At 36.1% G+C, this 20,667-nt stretch overlaps 2 protein-coding genes across 3 annotated transcripts in view; one reads left to right on the forward strand and one right to left on the reverse strand.

Moving 5' to 3' along the window:
- LOC132790969 (protein twist) overlaps positions 1 to 20,667 on the reverse strand; it is a 94,714-nt gene that overhangs the window by 56,975 nt on the left and 17,072 nt on the right.
- Positions 4,094 to 11,428, forward strand: LOC132791029 (uncharacterized). Of its 2 annotated transcripts, none has more exons than XM_060799808.1 (7): positions 4,094 to 4,235; positions 7,201 to 7,397; positions 8,026 to 8,167; positions 8,316 to 8,458; positions 9,005 to 9,161; positions 9,824 to 9,938; positions 10,017 to 11,428. In XM_060799808.1, the coding sequence occupies exons 2-7, from the start codon at positions 7,346 to 7,348 to the stop codon at positions 10,143 to 10,145; spliced, it is 738 nt and encodes a 245-aa protein (XP_060655791.1). In that variant the 5' UTR covers positions 4,094 to 4,235; positions 7,201 to 7,345; the 3' UTR covers positions 10,146 to 11,428. The 2 variants fall into 2 exon arrangements, with proteins under 2 accessions (XP_060655791.1, XP_060655789.1); XM_060799806.1 differs by having other exon boundaries at positions 4,097 to 4,251.

The raw sequence follows: 20,667 nt of genomic DNA on the forward strand, positions 1-20,667 counted from the left end.
AAAGTGGGGGACGCATAGACGGAGATTTTTGTTATTGTCATCAGCTCATAGACCAATTGTCCTGTTGTTTCCCTTAACTTAGCCTTTTAACGGTGTACGCTCAGCTACAGTGTGCTTTGGTTTGCGAGTGCGAGTGTGTGCATGTGAATGTGAGTGGGAGTGGGAGAGAAGGAGTAAGTGTGTGGGAGCTAAACTTTAAATTGTCCAATGCTACGTGCTTCGCATGCGGAGTTCATAAATCCAAACGCTAAATGTAAACATCAACAGTTGAGAGAACTTGCGACTCGCCAGCCAAAGCAAAGGCAACAACAATGACTAAAACTTGCAAACTTCAAACGCACACTAATGCAGTAACAGAACACAAAGCGGCTAAAGCCAAGGGATTCCATCCTTCTCGCACTCGCTGTGCAGGTCGCCAGTCACTTTCACCGTTATTTCTGGGTTCTTGATGTTGTTTTTGTTGTTGTTGTTGTTATTGTCGCGCTTAATGCACGATATTGCTATTGTTTGTGTGTGCCGGGCTGTGCATGTGTTTGTGTGTGCATGCATGTGTATGGCTGTAGGTGTTAGTCTATGGCCTGCTGTCGCTGCATTGTTGTTGCTGCTGTTGTGAGCGTAGCCAACGCAAATAAAATAAACTTCCTTCTGTTTTCGTTTGTCGAATAAGCAATGGCTTTAAGCTCTTTCCTGTCATCCTTACGCATGTGTCCAATGGTAATGACCTCGACACACACACACACCTACTCACAAACACACACAAATGCACACCTTCTGACAGTCACAATAGCTGACCTTCTGAGCTTTGTTCATAAAGATGAAACTATATAAAAAAAAAAAACTCTTGCTGCACTACTTTTAGTTGTAGCGCTGCTACTATTTAAGTTTCCTGTCAGTTCACAATGATATTAAAATGCATATGAATAAATTAAATACTGCAGATGTACTATATATGAAAGAATTTAAATACAAAGATGATATGAAAATACAAGAATAAGAAAAGTTCAGTCTTTAATAGTAAGAGTGTAAACTGTTCCATTATTCTGATAACTAATTAAAATACAAATAAGAGAGAAAAAATACTATACTATAATACAGCACGAAAAAAAAATGTAATAAAGTCAAAATTTTGTAAACAATAACTTGCTTTGTATACTTTAAAGAGAGTTGTCGATTGTTGTTGCTGTTGTTATTATGTGTATATTGGTGTTTGTTATTGCATAACCAAGAACATCGAAGACTGTAAATCTGAAAATAGTTATATATTATATAATTAAATTAGTATAAAATTTACGAAATCGAAAATTTAAAAATGCTGAGTTTTAGTAATATTAATCATTAACCAAAACCAGCATTAACTAAATGGGGAAAACACAGAAAAATCCCGATCAGATTACATGGTGTATAAGTAAAGCTATAAAATAGACCTTTTGATATTGATATACTAATAATGGAATGCGTCAGTGAAGTCTGTTACAATCAGCACAGAGCAATTATGGTCATTTTACAATATAACATATTATATATCCTGCACCTACATTATATTATTTTTACTCTCGCTACCAATGAGATATTTTAATGTTTTCATGTTCGTCCTTTTGCCTGAATAAACCTATGTATGTACCTCAGAAACTATATGAGTTAGATCTAGCAGTTAGTTCATACGAAGTCAATAGTTATTCTTGAAGATGAGTAACGGGTATCTCACAGTCTGATAGAGTGTGCTTTTGATAGTTATCAATTCTTGTTTACTTATAGAAAAGAATAGGAAATCGCGAACGTATTAATATACAACAATACGTTTGCGATTTCCCATTCTTGGTGTCACTAAGTAATACTTAAGATAGTCTACTTTCAAACTAGTAAAAATCAAAAATTTTTTTTCAATTTTTTTTGCTTGTGACGCTCATTTCTAATCAACAAGTAAGTATTTTAGCATAATCAGAGTTAAAGTTAATTAATGTGAAGTTAATTAAAAACAAGTTCGGATGTCGATCGAGAATATACATGCACATATATAGTATATCTATATTCTGTTGTTGCCCCCCTTAGCCCCTTTCACACACTTCCTGTTGGCACACATGCATACATATAACGAGTATAACAATCATTACATTTATATATTTTATCCACAAAATTGAAAAACAAAGTTCTTATCAATTTTAAGTGCGTCATTAACCATTTTTTGTATTGATATTATTATTATTCAGCAGTTTCTAGATAAATAAATTATCATACAACAAAAAGCTAGAGATAAATTTAAATCGTTGCAAAAAATATATATATATTTATAGTAATCTTATTCTATAGAGCGTCTTTACTCTAGATTTGACCTTGGAATAGAAAGACCTATTTTTTATTTAACTATTATATACATATTTATCGAGATCTATCAATTAATGGTAAGTTAGGAGGCTGCATTTTATTTAAATACTTAGTTTTCGTGATTTTAACGTGCAGTAGGGCAGAATTTTTAAAATTCAAAATTTTTTTGAAATCGCAAGCTTTAGTTCGCACTCTGTTTAATAGGTAAAACGCTTTTTTATGGGGATAACCTTGACCTAATGCACTTTTGTTTTTCGCTTAGTGGACGAAATTTATTCCATTTGCATTGAATTGTGTGCACCACGAAATGCAACTAATTCTAATTATAATCAAATACTCCAAATGTAACAAATTTGAAAGTATACATAATGACATTTTCTACTTTTATGCGGATTGATTTAATTGTCGCATTGGCGGGATTTATTAAATGGTTATTGAACAGTGAATGTAATCAATGATATTTGTGATAGCTGTCGACAGTAAATATGTGCGTCAATATTGTATATTGTATATTGTATGTAATCAACAAATGCAAGTCACATTTTGGTGCATTATTCAATCAATGGGAAAATCGCTGGGCAGTGATTAAATTATTTATGAATCCATATTTCACTTCATAGAGCACTCTAACCTGTCATGACATACGATTATTGGCCCTGAACTTTTCTAGCATGAACTGAACAAATACGACAAAAAGAAAAAGCAAATCGCTGCCTAATTTAGTTATTATTTACAACAAATACACAAACATTACGGTAAATTGGCATATAGCAAACAAAGCTCAACTCAACGAATGTTGCATATTAAGAGAATACAAACAATGAGAAGAGAACACTAACAAATCGTGCTCGACTACGAAATACCCATGTTAACTTCCCACCCTAAGAAAGTCCATTTAACAAACGCAGTACGAATATAACAACGAGTAAAATAAAGCGAAAATAAAACGAAAAGAGAATTGGAATGTTTTCACGCATTAATACTCCTTTTTCTGGTATAGGGTATAATAAAAACAAAAACCTGCGGCCACTTCACAGGCACTTGTCGGGAGCACGGGTGAGCGAGATAGCTGCTGCATGACAAGGAAAACAAAAGGACACACGTGTAAATTTCGACACTTGATTTGAAGTGACGACGCTGTCTTTTGTTTGTTGTTGCCGTGACTAGTGCTGTAGATGTTGTTGCTGTTGCCGTTGGTGTTGCTGTTTGCATTGCGCAAATATAAATAACAAATATTTAACAAAGCAAAATGAAATTATTGGTAACAATTGTCTAAGGCTTATTGGCGTTTTGACGAGGCCATCAGACAGTTCGATAGCAGTAAATACATCTTATCGCTCTAACAGGAAATTCAATGGCTTTGGCTTATTCAATTAATTAAAAAAAAAGTACCCTGGACAATTATCAATTGTTGTTCAACTGATTATAATAAATCAAACGCAAGTGGATGATACAATAAAACAAAAGTGCAAGAATTTAAATCCAGTTTCGACAGCTATCACATCAGCTGAGTGGATTGCGTTATCAAATGCCAAATGCAGCTGGGCAAGCAACAATAATTGCTATAGCAACATACAAATACCTGTTGTTTCAGCGCGGGCAGCATGCGCCAGCAACATTTTTGAAATGTTGCCAGCAACATGCACGACGTGTGTCGACCGAAAGCCATTCGTGTGCCAACGAAGTTGGTTAGCTTTGGTGTGGGTCGGTCGCCTACTCTGCTCTTCGCTGCTGCTACTGCAGTCGCTGTCGCTGCTTCCATTGCTGCTGTCACTGTCGTAGCTGTTGCTGTTGCTGCTACTTCTTCAGTACGTTTTGGTTACTCGCACGACGAACAACGCGGCGCGCTTGCGTCTCAACAGTTGCTGGCAACTTGGAAAGTGTTTTAAATCTCGTGGCCGATCGTCGCGCAGGTGTGAATGCTCTCAAGTAATCAATGCGAAAATAGTAACAGTTAATCATTTACTTTATTTACCTCACTTCACATTAATTTACTTCACAAGTTAAACAAACGTACACGCAAAGTCTGCGCACATTAGCAGTAAAAATAAATATAAAAATAAATAAAATAAAACCTGATTTCTACGCCGGCTGCCTGCACACACTCAGCAGCACAGTACACAGATCGAGTGTGATCGGGCGAGAGGCTCGTCCGACTGCATTCCTTTTGTCTCTTTGCACTCTTTCAAATCACGTGCTGCCCCGCCCAGCTCAACTCCCCGTTGGCGATCACTTTCAAGGCCCACTGTGCACAGTGCAATGCAATCTCTGATGAGTCTTAAAAATAAGACTCGTACAATTTCGTTTTCGTGTTCATTTTCAGTTTTGCTTTACTCATTTTATTTTGCGACAATCGGGCGTTTCACTTGGTGTTCCATTACACTTGTTTCTGTGCTCTTAAGTGTTTTGTTTTCTTCGTTTGTCAATTGAGGCAAAAGCAGAGCGCAGACAATTGATCATTGCCAATTTACTTTGCAAGCAAATGCAAAATGTTTTACTAGCGTATTCCATGTGGAAAATCAAGTTTGTGCTGTTCTTTCTAATTGCAAGCTGTAAACCGATAACAACTACCATGAAATGCAATATTAAATGAATACAAATTACATCTGAAATGTCACAAAGGTTGATTTGCCTTGCCACTTGCTTGAAATCTATTAAAGACGCCGGGTAGACCATAACTGACCTCACTCAACAATAACAATAGCAATGTTTTCTCGTATTTGTAAACAATTAATTGAAAATAAACAATCCCCTTTTTCGAGAAATATGAAAAGATATTGGAAATGTGCCTTTGTTTATTTATGAACACTAAAAGTGCTTTAAAAGAGATAACATAACAAATATAAAACGACACACTCCCGTACTCATACTCATACACTTACATACTCGCACTCACCCTCGCACACAAACGCATACACCTGCAGCGATGCAGTAGACTAAAAAAATAACAGAAAAAAAAAGAGAAAAACAAGGGGAAGCAGATTTTGGCAAAAAGCCCCAAATGTAAAGAAATTCGTTTTGATTTCGTTGCTTTTCTTATTTTTGTGTTTTTATTTCTTTTTGTTTTTGTGCTTATTTCTCACGCCTACACAATTTCATATGGTGAATTGCAGGGTAGCTTACATTAAGTTGGGTATATTCATTTGCATACAAAGTTAGTTGATGCAACAAGTTAAATATATAATTTGCATTATTTATATTATAATTACTTGTGTTTATGCTGTCTAGTCTGTGTCATTATTCCAAATCAACTTTTATTAAATTAGATTTAATAGACATAACTTGTTTTCAATTAAATAACTGAACTTGTTTTTTAATAATTGAGTCTCCTAATTTTGTTATTCTAATTAATAATTCTAAATGATCTTGGATATCTGGATATATTTCGTATTTAAACACATGCCACTAACATTAGTACAAATGACCTTTAATTATAATGTTAGTTATTCAGTAGTTTGAATTGTAATGCTTAAAACATGCATCAATTTTAATTACTTATTGCGCAGTAAAAAAAAACTCATTTAGATTTGCATATACAAATGGTGAATGTTCAGTTACCAGACTCTTTACAAAATACAATGGGACTATTACAAACAAATTGCTATAACGATATTTTTACATACAACATTATCTTTAAAAAACCATTAAAGACTGTTTTCGAAGTGCTTATATTATTGCGAGTACATTTATACGCTTTCCCATTGATTTGCAAGTGGGTTAATACAACGGTGTAGAGAACAGTGTACTTTGAACTTATTATTTGCTCAAAAATAACACAAATTCAATTCGAATGCTCAAATTTACTCACACCCATTCACATTGAAATTCACTCATCTTCGGCTATGAGATCAACAACAACAACAACAACAACAAACACAAATTTTAGCGACACTTTCGCTTTCGCTTTTCTTCTCATCAGTTTTTGTTTTTTTGTATTTATAGAATTTGTTTTCATTTTGAGTATTTTTGTTTATTGCGTTTTTAAATTGTGAAAGATATTATTTATAATTCGATTTGCAATTAATAATTAAAACTAAGAAAATAGCAACAGTGAGCAAACAGTAGTCGGTATCTTAATATTTTTTAATGAGTCTAATAAAATTTCAAAAATATAAAACAAATGAAAAAAATAATTTATCACTTCCATACATCGAAAAGGATTTATGCTAACATATTATATTTTGTACGGTTTTTTGGCCAATAAATTAAATTTGTTTATATTCATGATAAATCAAGAAAAATTATATAGTAGCATGACCAAGAATATAATGAGAAAAATCGGGTACGGAGGCTAATAATTCTTCGATCTAATGTTAATAATTTTTCTTGGTATCTAGATTTATTTAATTAGTAAACCTAATTAAAATAATGTCAAAACTAGACAATGTGCTAAACACAAAAGAAAAACAAGAAAGCACGCCAATTTGACGAAATTAATGAAAAATAATGTAAAAGTCAACGTCATCAGTAAAGACTATATTTCTGCTTGTTGGTCCTTCTGCTTGTGTGAACCCTAAATCTCTGAGACTATTGATCAGCACATTTTATTGTTACAAGATCAATTTTCAATGTAGCAAAACCCGAAGCATATTTTTTATGCACTAATGCATTATATTTTAGTTAGGTATGTTAACCTTACATATTTCAACAATAATATCGCCTTCGGACTGTTTTGCTTTTATAGAAAAGTGTTAGCGGGTATCTCACAGTCGGGCATACTCGACTGTTGCATTTTTATTAGCTAATTTGTAGGTAATTGCCATATGGATTTGCATTTACTTGTGTTTCCTAATGAGTCATGAGTTTATTTTGACCTAGACTACTTGAATTATATTTCCTAATTTGCGTTCTATTCTTTTACTATGTTGCTAAACGAAGACGTCACTCGTGCACATGTCAATGCCTTGAATCAATTAGAAGGAGAACAACAAACAAAGTGAGCAAAAGTGTGAGCCGCAGTTTTAAAGTGAAGCGTGAAGTGAGACAAACATTGAAGTGAATCGCAAATTGCAAAGCTAACAAAATGCATCGATATTGTTGGTACTGGAGGTCGGCGGCGTCGCTGCTCGTGATGGGTGAGTGCAAAATATGGTCTGATTCTATATATAACGTAAAATGTATCAGGGTCAGGCTTGGGGTTTACGCCTGAGTCTCGCGGTCCTTATCGTCACTGATCAGACGAGAGCTGTCAGTCTGTTTAATTGACAGTCGCGTGACTTCCGCCACATTGACGATGAATGCCCAGAGACTAAGAGTGAGCGAGAGGGTAAGAGAGATAGAGAGAGAGCAAGGGATAGTTTCAGGAAATGTTTACTCCGAAAAACCGAAAAGTTTAAATTTATGAAATGCCAATTTCACTTACGCCCAACTTTATTACCCCTGACGCACATTTGCAACTTTGTGTTGCAGCTGCAAACGCGGTGCGACTCAAACGATAGATAGAGACAGACAGACTGTGCGAAAGAGAGAGCGAGAGAGACAGAGAGAGAAAGTGAGTGGGAGACGGGGAGGAGCAAAGTCTCAGATTGCCTTTTAGCTTTCAACTTGAACACTATCCACTGTTTGTTTGCCAGTTTGTTTATTTGTCTCCTTCTCTCGCACACTTCTCTCTCCTTTTCTCTTCGCCTCTTCGCCTCTTCCATCCTTGGCTGCTACATTTTTGTACTCGAATTTCACAATGAAAATGTGCATTGTGCCAAACAGCGCTCCTGATGGCGGTCGTAAGGTCAGAGGAATGCGGCCAGGAGGAGTTCACCAAATGCACCGAACCACTTGAGATGCTGCAGTTAACAACGGAATTTTCGATTGGTGCTGCCAAAAAGGAGGAACTGGATAAACTTTGTCAGTAAGTTGTAGTTGCACAGCATTCACAATTGAAACAATAGCATTAACGCCAACACGTTTGTTATCCCCATCTAATATGAACCATGAACACTTCTTCTCTCTTATCCCCGCATCTCCATCGCTACTTATTCATTTTTCCCAAAACTCAGTGAGTTGCGGAAGGGTGTGCGTTGCATTCAAAGCTATACACGTCGCTGCATGGATCTGCAGCAAAGGAATCAGTTTAATAAGCTCTACCACGGCACAAACCAGTTCATCAGGGATCTCTGCAACAAGGGCGAATTCCAGGAAGGTAAGAATATTTTTAATTAAGGGTCACATATACATATCTGCACTGAACAAAGAAAGTTCTCAAATCAAGATAATCAAGTAATACGAATTTTTATCCAAAAAGTGCGTCAAGAACATGCAAATCTTAAAGTTAGAAACACACAACTTGATTTCAAGAACATTTGACTTAAGACCAAATTCCTATTGATAAGAGGAAACAAATCTTAAGCTATTCAGATCACAAATCCTGATCTTATATTTTTCTTATCACAAATCTTAAAGGTGTAAGGTTTTTTCCTTTCTTATTATAAGTTAAAATCTTTATAGGAATTTCTATTGTTTCGAGAAGTTTGTAACCAAAAACTTAGAATTTTAGTTCATATTTTCGGATTTTGGCATTTTTCAAATTAATGTTCTAAATAAATTCAAATTAATGTTCTAATTTGAGCCTAATGTAATCTTGTTTAAAGATCACAATTCTTAAGATGATCGCTCTTGATTTTCGAAACTGATATTTTTTTCCAGTGTATATAGATCTTGAATAACATATCTCTATATTTTTGTACAGAGTATCTGAAGCACGCGCATTGCTCTGAAATAGCTAAGAAGGACTTCGAAGTATGCGCCACTCGCTACAAGGAGACGATGTTCTTCCTCAAGCCAAATAAAAATCAGGAGAGCCAGGAAAACAGCACAATGAATGAGAATATCAAAACAATTTGCTGGTGAGCATTTATTTTATGGGAACACAAATGTATTCTCTCTATTTATATTTATTTTTATAATATCTAAACCCATTTGACATTCACTTTTTAATTAGTGACCGATAATCCACTTGCTTAACCCGTTTGAAGTATGTGAAATTAAGTTTATCAGATTTCAAAGATTTCCAAATTGAAATTCAATTGAATTTTGCTAAACTTGTTTCGAGTTCATGTCACAAAACGCATAGAAATATGCTTGACCTTTATTAATCTTGCGATTTATTTAATAATAAAAGGCCTACATTTATTTTAAAGTTTTTAGTTTAAGCTTTCAAGAATTTTATTATATGGTTACTAATTCAGCTGGTTTTAGTGACAGTTTGGTATATATATAATTTTATAGCATATTTTTAGTATACGTTTTTATATTTTTAATATACTTTTTTTAATATTATATACCATATGAGCGTATCAAAATTAACACTTGGTATATTTTCAGTATTGTGGTATATTAATTTCGGTATATTTTGAAATTAATACTGAGCTGTTTTTTTCGAAGTGGGTAGCGGGTATCTCACAGTTGGGCACACTCGACTGTAGCTTTCATATTTATTTTCATATTATTTCAGTTTGATTAAACATTTTTTTCATATTATTCCATTTATATTCTTTTTATTTAATAGTTCCATCAATGAGCTGGTGGATTGCTCAGAAAACGCTGCGCGTAAAATTTGTGGCAATGAAGCAGCCAAGTTCACAAGGGAATTGGTCGATAAATACGCCGATAGTTTGACCAAGGTAATTTCTCATCTTTAATCAAAGAATCAAAGCAATATTTAATATTTTCTATTCCCGAAATCTGCTTTCGAATTTCAGATCTATTGCGAGGACTTCACACGGCATCCCGGAATTTGTCGAGATGGCGAAGGCAACGGAGTCGAAGGGCTGAGACAGAATAGTTTGGGAATACTTATAACAGCCTTACTGTTACTGCTAGTCAGATAGATGGAATAGTGTTTTGTCAACCAGAAGAAACACTTTCAACAAAGATCAGTTAAGTTTACTTTTGAAAAACGTTTATTGCAGTTTATGCAAAAAGCCAACAAATTACAAAAGAAACACAAACATTAGTGAAATACAACAATAGTTAAGGTTTCTAAAGAACACACACAGAGAGAAAGCGAGTGAAACGTTTCTCGTGGTCCCTTTACTCCAGAAGAAAACTTCTTAATTATAATTATGTCAATTTTTCAGGCATATAATGTGTTGCTTAATTACTGAAGGCTTAGTTTAGGTTAAAGAATGTGAAGTGAAGTGAGTGTAGCCTATTTATAAAGTATACTTAGTTGATAAGCGCGTTAAATATCACATTGCATATAGTCATACACATACATCGTATATAAATATATATAATATATAGTATAGATTACTACTATATACTTAACAGCAGGTTAAGCAGAGAGTCGAAAATCGAAAGTCTTCGTAGGTTTAGTTAGTGTTTATTGGGAGTGTGTTGAATGTTTATTGTGTAGCATAGCAAATGTTGTTAGTTTGTTTGTGGCACTTGCAACCAAAAACAATGAGTGCAATACTATATATTTGTTTATTGAGCTTTCTTGAGTAGTTCTTAGCACTTAAATATTTATATTCTATACTTTAATTATTACTTGCAAATGCAATTGCTTTAATTTCAATTTGTTTAGAACACATTTAGTGGAAACGAGCATTTTATTTTAGCCAATACTTAAGCTAATGGATTACACAAAGCACTCACACAATAAAATTAGAAAATTGAAATTGAAAGAATATTTAAGCAACACACACACACACACACAAAATATCTGCAATGAAGGAATAAATATCTGCAAAAAAAAGGGAATACTTAATTTAGCAACTACACGCAATTATAAATAAATATATATAAACATATATTCAGACTTTGAAAGAAACGTTGAGTAACGCACTTATTTAAAGTCACCAAAATGTAAATACGATAAAATGTATTAAGGTTTATATAAATATACATACGTATAAATAGGTAACAACAATATGAAGGCATTATTACAAATATTACAAATACGAATAAAAAGATTAGTTCAACTTTATAATAAAAACTGTGAATATATTATCATTAAAGAGCAACATATAATTTAAGAAAAAATTGTACACACACACACAGACAAGTGCACAGCAAAAGAGTGAACACACACACACACACACACAAACACACACTTGAAAAGTAAAAACAAAAACAAAAACAATAAAATGAAAACGAAAATGAAAATAAATTAACAAAACCCCAGAAAAAATGTGCGAAAGCCGTGCCAAAATGCTTTTTACTGCAACGTGTGCCGCAAAAAAGGAAGTTGGTCGTGGAGGAAGGGAGGAAGGGAGGGGAGAGTGCAGAGGAGGGAACCGAGGCATGCGCTGCCAAAAAGTATGCAATGTTGCAGCTACACAGCTATTCACGTATGGCGCCCAGAAGTATGCTGCGCAAATATGCGAGCATAAGCCAAGAGGCAGCCACACACACACACACTGCAACACACACACACTCCACGCTGTGGCATGCCCCATAATTTATGCTTATGCGAGGTCCCGTTCATTAGAGCCAGCGGCGACTGCTGACCGACAACTGGCTAACGTCGGCGGCCCTTGACTTGTCGCCAAGCGGCTAATTTATTCGCTTGCAGAAACAGTGACAAGGCTCAAGGACATCTGTGGCATGCCGCAACATAATTAACATATAGCTGCAACGAACAGATTACAGTTCAATAGCTTGGAAAACGCATTATTAATTGTATAGTAAGCTAGTCAAATTGTCGATAATTTTTATTCAAATTTCAATTTGGTTTTTCGAATATTCAATTAAGAAACAAGCGTTCAATTAATTGCGGATGTCAAAGTATAATCGATCACTCTAAATGGAGAGAAAGAGAGAGAGAGATAGAGAGAGAGGAAGTAGTTCGACCACAAGTAACATCAGAGAGAAACAGCACGTCATAATAGGGAAACATCAAAGGGGAAACTAAAATGGGATTTTAGTAGCAGTAACTATGAGAAGTTGAAGCCATTTGCAATTTCGACTGCCAATTGAATTGAGCAAATCAATATGGCAGCTGGAAACGGTGACGATTACCCGATTCTGAGGTGAGGACAGGTAAGAGTCAGGTGGGTCAGAGTCAGAGTCAGAGTCAGAGCTATCAAAGAAGAACATCGTGTGTATGTAGGTGCAACTCTGCTCTGCTCTGCTCTGCTTTGGACGCTGCTGCCAATGCAGCTCAAATATTTACGTTCCATTTAAAGTGGCCAACAACAACAGCAAGAACAACTACATACTTGAATCAAGCACACACACACACAGAAGAGGGAGAACGAGGGAGAGAAAGAGAATGAGAGAGAGTGAGAGGAGACAACACACACTTGCACTTGGCCAAGCCATTTTCAACTTCATTTGTTGTGCAAATAGGCGAAACGCATTGCCATCTCCTACTGAATGATGCTCTGTCTGTCTGACTGTCTGTGTGCGTGTGTGTGTGTGGATGTAGGAAGTGGTGCGTGTGTCGGTGTGTGTGTTAATTTGAAGTCATATTTTTGACTCAGTTGTGTTTCGGTAGCAGCTTGAGCTATGTGCAACCATAATGTTGAGCGATTGCTTGTCCCAATGCTATTTCAGACTTTGCTGCATACTTGAGGCCAAAGACTCCTAAGCCACTTGTTGTTGCTGCCATGCTATTTTTTCTTCATTCGTTGAGTTTTAATTAATTGAAAATGAAGAGTCCCGAATATTCATATATCGAATTCCACTCGAGTTGCAGCAAATTGGCCGAGTCAGTTGAATGAATGAATGAATTGGCCCAGTGTTGAATGTTTCAAACACTCTTCATTCGTTTACACTTCCAATTGTATTCAATCTGTCTCCCTCTCTGTCTCTCGAACTCTTTTTGTTGCCGTCTGGACGAGTAATCCACGCCTTTTAATCCCTTTTAAGCGGCAACAGAACGATTACAATTTGTTTTGCTTGCGCTTTGTTTTTGGTTTTTTGATTTTATTATATTTCACATTTCCGCTGCGACTAATCTGCAATTATGTTTTACATAAAAATCGTATCACATGCCACACCAAACACCAACAACACCAATAAAACCGACGGCAACAACACCAACAACAACAGAGCAAAACTTTTTTGGGAAAGTTTTGTCGGAGTTTGTTAGACTATTGGACTCTTAACTCGCTACTTGATTGTTTGCTTGTTGCGATAGATAGTCTACAAAGAGGGAAACAAACTGCAACGGGAACAGCATCAACTATCATTCGTATGTGTCATTGTTCTTTCGTTGTTGTTATTCTTGCTCTGACATCATGAGCAAATCAAAGTTAATTAAGGAGTTACTACACAATTACTTCCAATTTCAGCTTACTCTCAAAGTTTGGCATAACATCTCCGATTGTTAGCATCAAGCTTTCGACCATCAGCATGATTTTTAACTAATTGAAAAATTACTTTATTTATTGATGAACTGAAAGTTGGTTTGCCTAAGTGTGTTGTGGTTCACAAACGAATGAACAGAATGAAACGATGTGAACAAGCTTATTATCATCGTTCGTTCCAGTTCCCTTTTTATCTATATTTCGTTCTTTTTCGCACGTTCAACTTCTGCTAAGTCGAACTTTTGCGGTCTGTTATCTTTCAGCTATTCGAACTAAAGTGGCAACGTTTATTTTTGTGTTAGCTTTAAATTTTGCCTAAAATAGATTATGTAAATTAATACTGCGTCTTTCTAATTTTAAAAAAAATGCTAACTCTTTCATAAAGATGAATTGTATACTATTTCTTCTAAAAATACTAGTGAACATGAAATAAATCAAAGAGTGCTTAAAATAATCAAACCAAAAACGAATTTCATCGACGAACAATGTTTAAAACAAAGTTCATCAAACATATCGAACTACATAATTCACTGAGCGAACGAGCTTATATAAGAAACAACGGTTTTCACTTTTATGAACAACAAGTTTTAAGAGTTCGATCTATAGCTAGCTACATTCCTACGAATACATTTTATGATAAATTCAGATTGAATTTACTTGAGAATTTCGACACACTATTAAGATGTTAATAACAAAGCATCAATTCACTGATTTGAATGATGCGAAACAAGTTTTAATACCCGCTACCCAAACAGTAGAAGGGTATTATAACTTTGTGCCGCCAGGAAATGTATGTAACAGGTAGAAGGAGGCATCTCCGTCCGGAGACGATCTAGCCATGTCCGTCTGTCCGTCTGTCTGTCTGTCCGTATAAACACCTAGATCTCAGAGACTATAAGAGATAGAGCTATAATTTTGTCGACAGCATTTGTTACGCAAATTAAAATTTCTGCCACGCCCACTTCCCCCCCGCAAGTCAAAAAAAATCGAATAACAAGTGTAATTTTAAAGCTAGAGCTAGCGCAATAATAACTGTAGTAACTTACGATTTCTGAAAATTTGATTGCGATCAGATAAAAATTGTGGAAGTTATTAAAGAAATAATTTTGTATGGGCAAAAACGCCTACTTACTAGGGGTCTGAGTTGCTTTGGCCGACAATCCGGTATATTGTGCCGTCTATGGTATATTTTGAATGTGGTACTATATCGATATAACAAATATACCGTTTTGTATATTTTTAGAAATGATGTATTTTTTGTATATTTTGAAAAAATACCGCAAGATTTTGCTTGACTGTAACTTTCTTACTTGTTTTTTTTTCGGTATATTTTTTGGTTTATTTTTAAAATAATACCCCACTGTTTTGCTTTTATTCGAAATAGGTAGCGGGTATCTTACAGTCAAACATACTCAACTGTTGAAGTCTTTCTTGTTTTCTCTATTAAAGAATCAGAATCGAGCACATTGGACTAAATCTATCATAATTGGCTCTCTAATTTCAACAAGTAACAAGGGCACAGTAGTGCGTGCAAAACTGTGAGATACCCGTTAACTATTTCAATAAAAAGAACACAGAGTGTTATTATGTTTAAAATATACTAAATTAATACAAAGTAATTCAAACTATTAAACTAATTCTTATAGCATTAAAATTTTCAAAATTCATAACCACTATAACCACAATATTTTACAGTCTTTAAGTTCAAAAACAAAGAGCTTAATTTATATATGTTATATATACATTTACGTATAATAATTCTGACTGGTACACAAAGTTATAATACCCTTCTAACCTATGGAGCCGGTATAAAAATATATTTTTGCAAACCAAACTATTGAATGATATTGAAAGAGATTTATATTCAATTCGAACTCAAACTAGAATGCATCACAAGTACTTAAAGAAAAAAACAAAAGACAAAAGACTTCTTCTAATTGGTCCTGCATCAAGGGTTTTTCGAAACTTCAATATTTTTTGGCAAAAAAAAAATCACTTTTATTGAATGAAAAGAGCTATCGAATTTCGAGTCTTTGATGCAGTCGACTCGACTCGACTCGGATTGCATTTCAGTGCTTGTATTCATATTTAATTGAAATAGATCATTGGATGCTGTGACATGTCTTTCCATGGAGCGCTAACAAACTGAAAACAGTCGTTAAATGTTGCCAACGATCAAAGGCAAACGGCGGACACTTGAATACAACTGCAACACGGTGGCAAAGCTGAAACTGCCTTTAGATATGGCACAATCAAAGCAAATGGCAGAAAGAAGCGGGCGAGATGTCGGAGGAGGAGGAGGAGTCGGAGGAGGAGTCCCGCTTTGACACCTCACTTGAAAAGTAGCCCGCGGGGACCAGCGAGGCAGCCAACAAGTGTTTAGCATTTTGTTTCCACTGCAATTAAAACGCATAGCTGCGTTCAGCTGCTGGCGTCGTTCAAGTGTTGCTGTTGACGTTGTAGTTGTCGTTGTCGTTGTAGTTGTAGTTGCAGTTGTCGTTGTCGGTAGCGTTGTCGTTGCCGACAAACACAAGCACAAGCAAACAAACAACAAACAGCCACAAAAGACGAACACAAAGCCACCAGATTCACCAACAACCAAGGGGCAGCCCCTCAAACAGCCGCGTCCAACACTCGAGAGTTTTTCTACCCGTCTCTAAAATCATCACGAAGCGGGCGTTTGCATTGCAACCATCGACACACCACAGAAATGTTTAAAAGGTATATAACAGTCGCTGCTTGAGAGTTGTGTGCTAGCTTGAACAAAATCTGTTCACTAGTTTTTAGCTGGCAGTGTGACATACGACAGAATCAAAAGGCGACGGCGATGGCGATGGCGTTCTAAGTGCGCCTGGGGATATGCAGCAAAAATGGCATTTTAAGCGTTGTCGTATACGTAATTTATGAGCAGGCTGTTGAACTTGCCACACTAGCAACTAGCAACTAACAAACAGTAGTAGCAGTGGCATATGCTAATGCAGCACGCTTAATATGCAATAATTGCACTTTTCGCAACAATCAGCAAAATAATGGAGCAGTCGGAGTATCAAGAGATATAAAGGGGGGAGTATTGAAACATGGGAAGATAAAGAGTAAAATTCTTAAATGGCAATTTGGCTGTCAAAAGAGTGGCTTTGAAAGCTTAAGTATGGCGAGTACGGAAATAATTTAATAAACTTGTACGCCACTCACAAAAAAAAAAGAAATAGAAATATGTATATTAGAATGCGTATGCGAATAGTTGATCCACACATAGAGAGCATGGCAGGCCACGTATGCAATGTGTGGCAAAGTCTAGAGGAGGCCTAAATACGCTTCAATTATTCAAAACATGTAACTGATGAAGCAGAAATCAGTCTGCTGCAGCAGGCTGCAGCTAAACGAGCCCAGTTCGAGCCTCAATGAGAGTCAGTTTCAGTATTTTTGAGTGCAACGTGTTATAGATATATGTATCATATGTATGTATGTTTGTATGTAGGCACATTCACCGCAAGTGCGTTAGTTTGTATGGAGCTATATATTTTGTATATGCGTGTGCGGAGGTAGCATGGACATTGCCTATTATGCTACCAAATGAAAGTGGTAATAAATTGGACAAGATGTTGCTATAAACCACACCACACCACACCACGCCACAGCACAGCACACCGCATGACATGCCAAAGCAGGCCCAGGTCCAAACACAAACGCAAATGCAAATGCAAATGCAAATGCAAGCGAAGCAACAATAATAAGAAGAAGCAGGCATATAACCAAAACGTGATTATCATGTACGCATTGCATGCGAGTATGACCAACAGCTGACGAAGCCGCTTCCACTTTAGTTTGGCAGTTTCGATGCCCTTCTATTCATTTACCAACCCAGACACGAATATGACCCTCGACCCTCTTCGCTCCTTCCTCCTCCTTCTCCTCTTTCTACGACCTCAGTTGGTTAGCTGCCCATTTGTCGGGCCACACCCTGCAACCACAAGCATCAACAGCAACAACAGCAACAACAGCAACGGCAGCAGCAGGTTGGCCATTTAATCTGCCAAAGTGACTTGAAATTGAAAGCAAAATATCAAAGTGAATATGATGACAGACAATCAAAATGATTTCGAGTACTGCGAAATACCCTGCTGAAGAGGCTTTTGAGACTCGCTTCACAAGTGTGCGTTTGGGGTTTCAACTTGATGGTGTATAGTTATCAATAATTGTGCATATATGAGTTACCTTTACGTCAATAGTACATCGATAATTGTGGGTGTCTTACTCACATTCTCAATCTACCATCGCTGATTAGACCATTTAAACACAAAATGTGAAAAAGTGAGAAAAGTATGTATTAATGGATGGTTGCATACTAGACAGAAGAATATATCTTCGGCAGCATAAAATATAAATATTCTGTGAGTCAGCATACTGATGCATCAGTAGCCGATTGGATTGAACCATGCTGGACTTTCGAACCTATAAAAGATAGTTCATATAGGGAATATTTTAGAATATTTGATATCTCCTCTCAATTTCATAATTATGCAGCTGCTTAACTGCTTAATGTTAGTATATTTTTGGTGTAATTTTTTATACTTTTTATTATCAGTTGTTTTTGCACTGTTTTGCTTTTATTGAAAAAGCGTAGCGGGTGTCTTACAGTGGACCACATTTGACTATAACTTTCCCTATATCTTTTAAAAGTTGTCAGTAATATCAACATTGCCAAAAGTTCTGCAAATCTATAGCAATTCTTGAACTCTATTGTTTTTCAACCGGTGAATATTTATTTTAACTTCGTTATGTCTGGGAATCAATACATCATCATCATCATCGATTGCTATTTGGTGATCAGCTTCTTCGAACTAAATGCTTATTAAATGGTTATTGCCTCCTAAGAGACTTGAGAAATGATCCAGCCATAACATCAGCCAATTCTCCCCATATTGATCATATTTTAATTTCCATTTGCCAAATGTAAAACATTGCAGTATTTATAAAGATTACTTTGAGTCAAACTATAAATTCTTAGTAAGGGGAATCTAGTGTTTTTTTGTAAAGCTTCTTAGGAGTGAAGTATGTGGACCTAATAAATCAGAGTAAAGTAAAGAACGCATCTTGAGTGGATTATGACTGCAACGATTGCTGCGACAATTGAATCAATGGTCAGAATTGATGTTAGCAATGAGTCGAAATCCCTTTTGAATTTGTTATTTAAATAATGAATTTTCAACTGTAGAAAAATAATATTTACTGAGAGAAATAAACCTATTCTTGGAATGAATAAGCTTGGCTGCATTTTCATTGTTTTGTAAACAAGATGTTATGTGCTTCATTAGATGTAGATGTTTAATTAAGGTGCACACGCAGTGGTGGCGACGTTGGCGGCACACACTGGCAACAATTTGTTACTGGTGTTGAGCGGGAATTTTGTCGACTCTCTGGCGACATTTGAAAAGTTCGAAAATAATATAATTTTCAACGCTGGCGATGGCGATGGCAAACTAACAAGTTCGACTTTGACGCTGGGGCGCGAGCGACGAGCGCGCTCCTTGGCAACTTTTGTCGAAAACCCGAAAACTTTTCGCCTGCACTGTTGCAGCAGCGTCGGAGACTTGGACATCAGAAGAGACACCCACACATACACACACACACATACACACACAGAGACACATTCACTCATAAACACACTGTGAAATAGAAAGAAAGTTTTCTTAGCTTGGCTTGGCTTTGAAAACGCTGCGTTTTGGCAATGCTGAAGCTCAAGCTGAAGCTGAAGCTGAAACTGAAGCAGCCGCATCGACGTTGTCTTTGGGGAAATTAAACATTTTCTATTTGAAAAGTTTGTGTGTGTGGGCGTGTCACGCCTTCGCTTGCCATCTCTGTCCCGTTCACAAGTGTAAAAGCAACAGTTGCCACATTGGCTGGCGCCTGATCCTTTGTTCGCCAACAAATTGCGGAAGTCATAATTTTTCTAATTTTTCTTGACTTTCCCTGACAAATTCAGCAGCAAATTGCTGACAGATTTCGGACGCAAAGGTGTGCCACCTTCAACTTTATAGTTAACTCTTTGCAGTTATCTCAGTGGCCAACTCTCTTCCCCATCTCCCACTTTCTCTCTCGGTCTCTGGAGGCCACGATTGCAAATGTCAGGCTGGGGCGCCTGTCATAGATGTTGCATATTGAATGCGACGGTGCTGCTGTTTCTATTGCTGCCGCTGTTTCCATTGCCAAGTGCACCCCAAAGTGCATGCAAATATTTTTGTCAACGATTGTTCTATTTTGTTTTGTTGCCCCCAAAATACCAGAGGCTGCCACTCTTTCTATCACTGCCGCAAGTGTAACGGCAACGGCAACTGCAACAGTAAACAGCGCTCAGGGTCGTCCTTGTCGTTGAGTAATTGCTGCGCAAGTGAAATTTGGCAGCATTTGCAACATTGATCTGAATAGCGAGTGAGAACAGCAACAGCAACATCCAGAGAGAGAGATTTAACTGTTGAATCAAATCTATTTTCAGTACTTATTAATTTCAATTGAAGTGCTGAAATTTCTTTAAATCCCATGGAATATTTGAATCAAAAACAACATTGTAGTTGCAACTAGTTTGTCTCCCAACAGTTCGGTGTAAAGTCAAATGACACCTGACGAGGGATTGTCACACGGATAGCTGCTGTCATGGCGATTCCATTCACTATTTTTGTTAGAAATTGAATCACAAAAAGGAGCAAAAAAAAATGACAAGTCATAAATATTCAATCCAGTATACTCGACTGGGAGATACGCGCTACTCATTTGCGATGACATTAAGAGAGTACGGTATTAATTTTGAATTATAACGCTAAAAACACAAAAATATACCAGCGGCGTTATGTGGTATATCCTCCTAATACCTAATACTAATAACCGAAGGATATTTATGGTATAACGACACAATATTACGTTCAAATAATATACCAGATAGTCTTCTATTTTAATATACTGAGAAAACACTAGTATATACATACCTTAGACAATATATGGTATATCGATTGCCTTCTAATATAAAATAGAAGAAAACAATACAATATACCAAGGAATATATAGTATATCGAGCTACCATTACGCTCAAAATATACCAGAC

Source organism: Drosophila nasuta, chromosome 3 (genome assembly GCF_023558535.2).
Source record: "Drosophila nasuta strain 15112-1781.00 chromosome 3, ASM2355853v1, whole genome shotgun sequence".
Taxonomy (NCBI): Eukaryota; Metazoa; Arthropoda; class Insecta; order Diptera; family Drosophilidae; genus Drosophila; species Drosophila nasuta.

What these genes read in the sequence shown, in the direction of transcription:
- LOC132791029 (XM_060799808.1), top strand. Translation starts at nt 7,346, where the DNA reads ATGCATCGATATTGTTGGTACTGGAGGTCGGCGGCGTCGCTGCTCGTG. An exon ending in GGCGTCGCTGCTCGTGATGG is followed by an intron (nt 7,398 to 8,025) that starts GTGAGTGCAAAA and finishes TGTGCCAAACAG; the next exon opens with CGCTCCTGATGGCGGTCGTA. An exon ending in CAAGGGCGAATTCCAGGAAG is followed by an intron (nt 8,459 to 9,004) that starts GTAAGAATATTT and finishes ATTTTTGTACAG; the next exon opens with AGTATCTGAAGCACGCGCAT.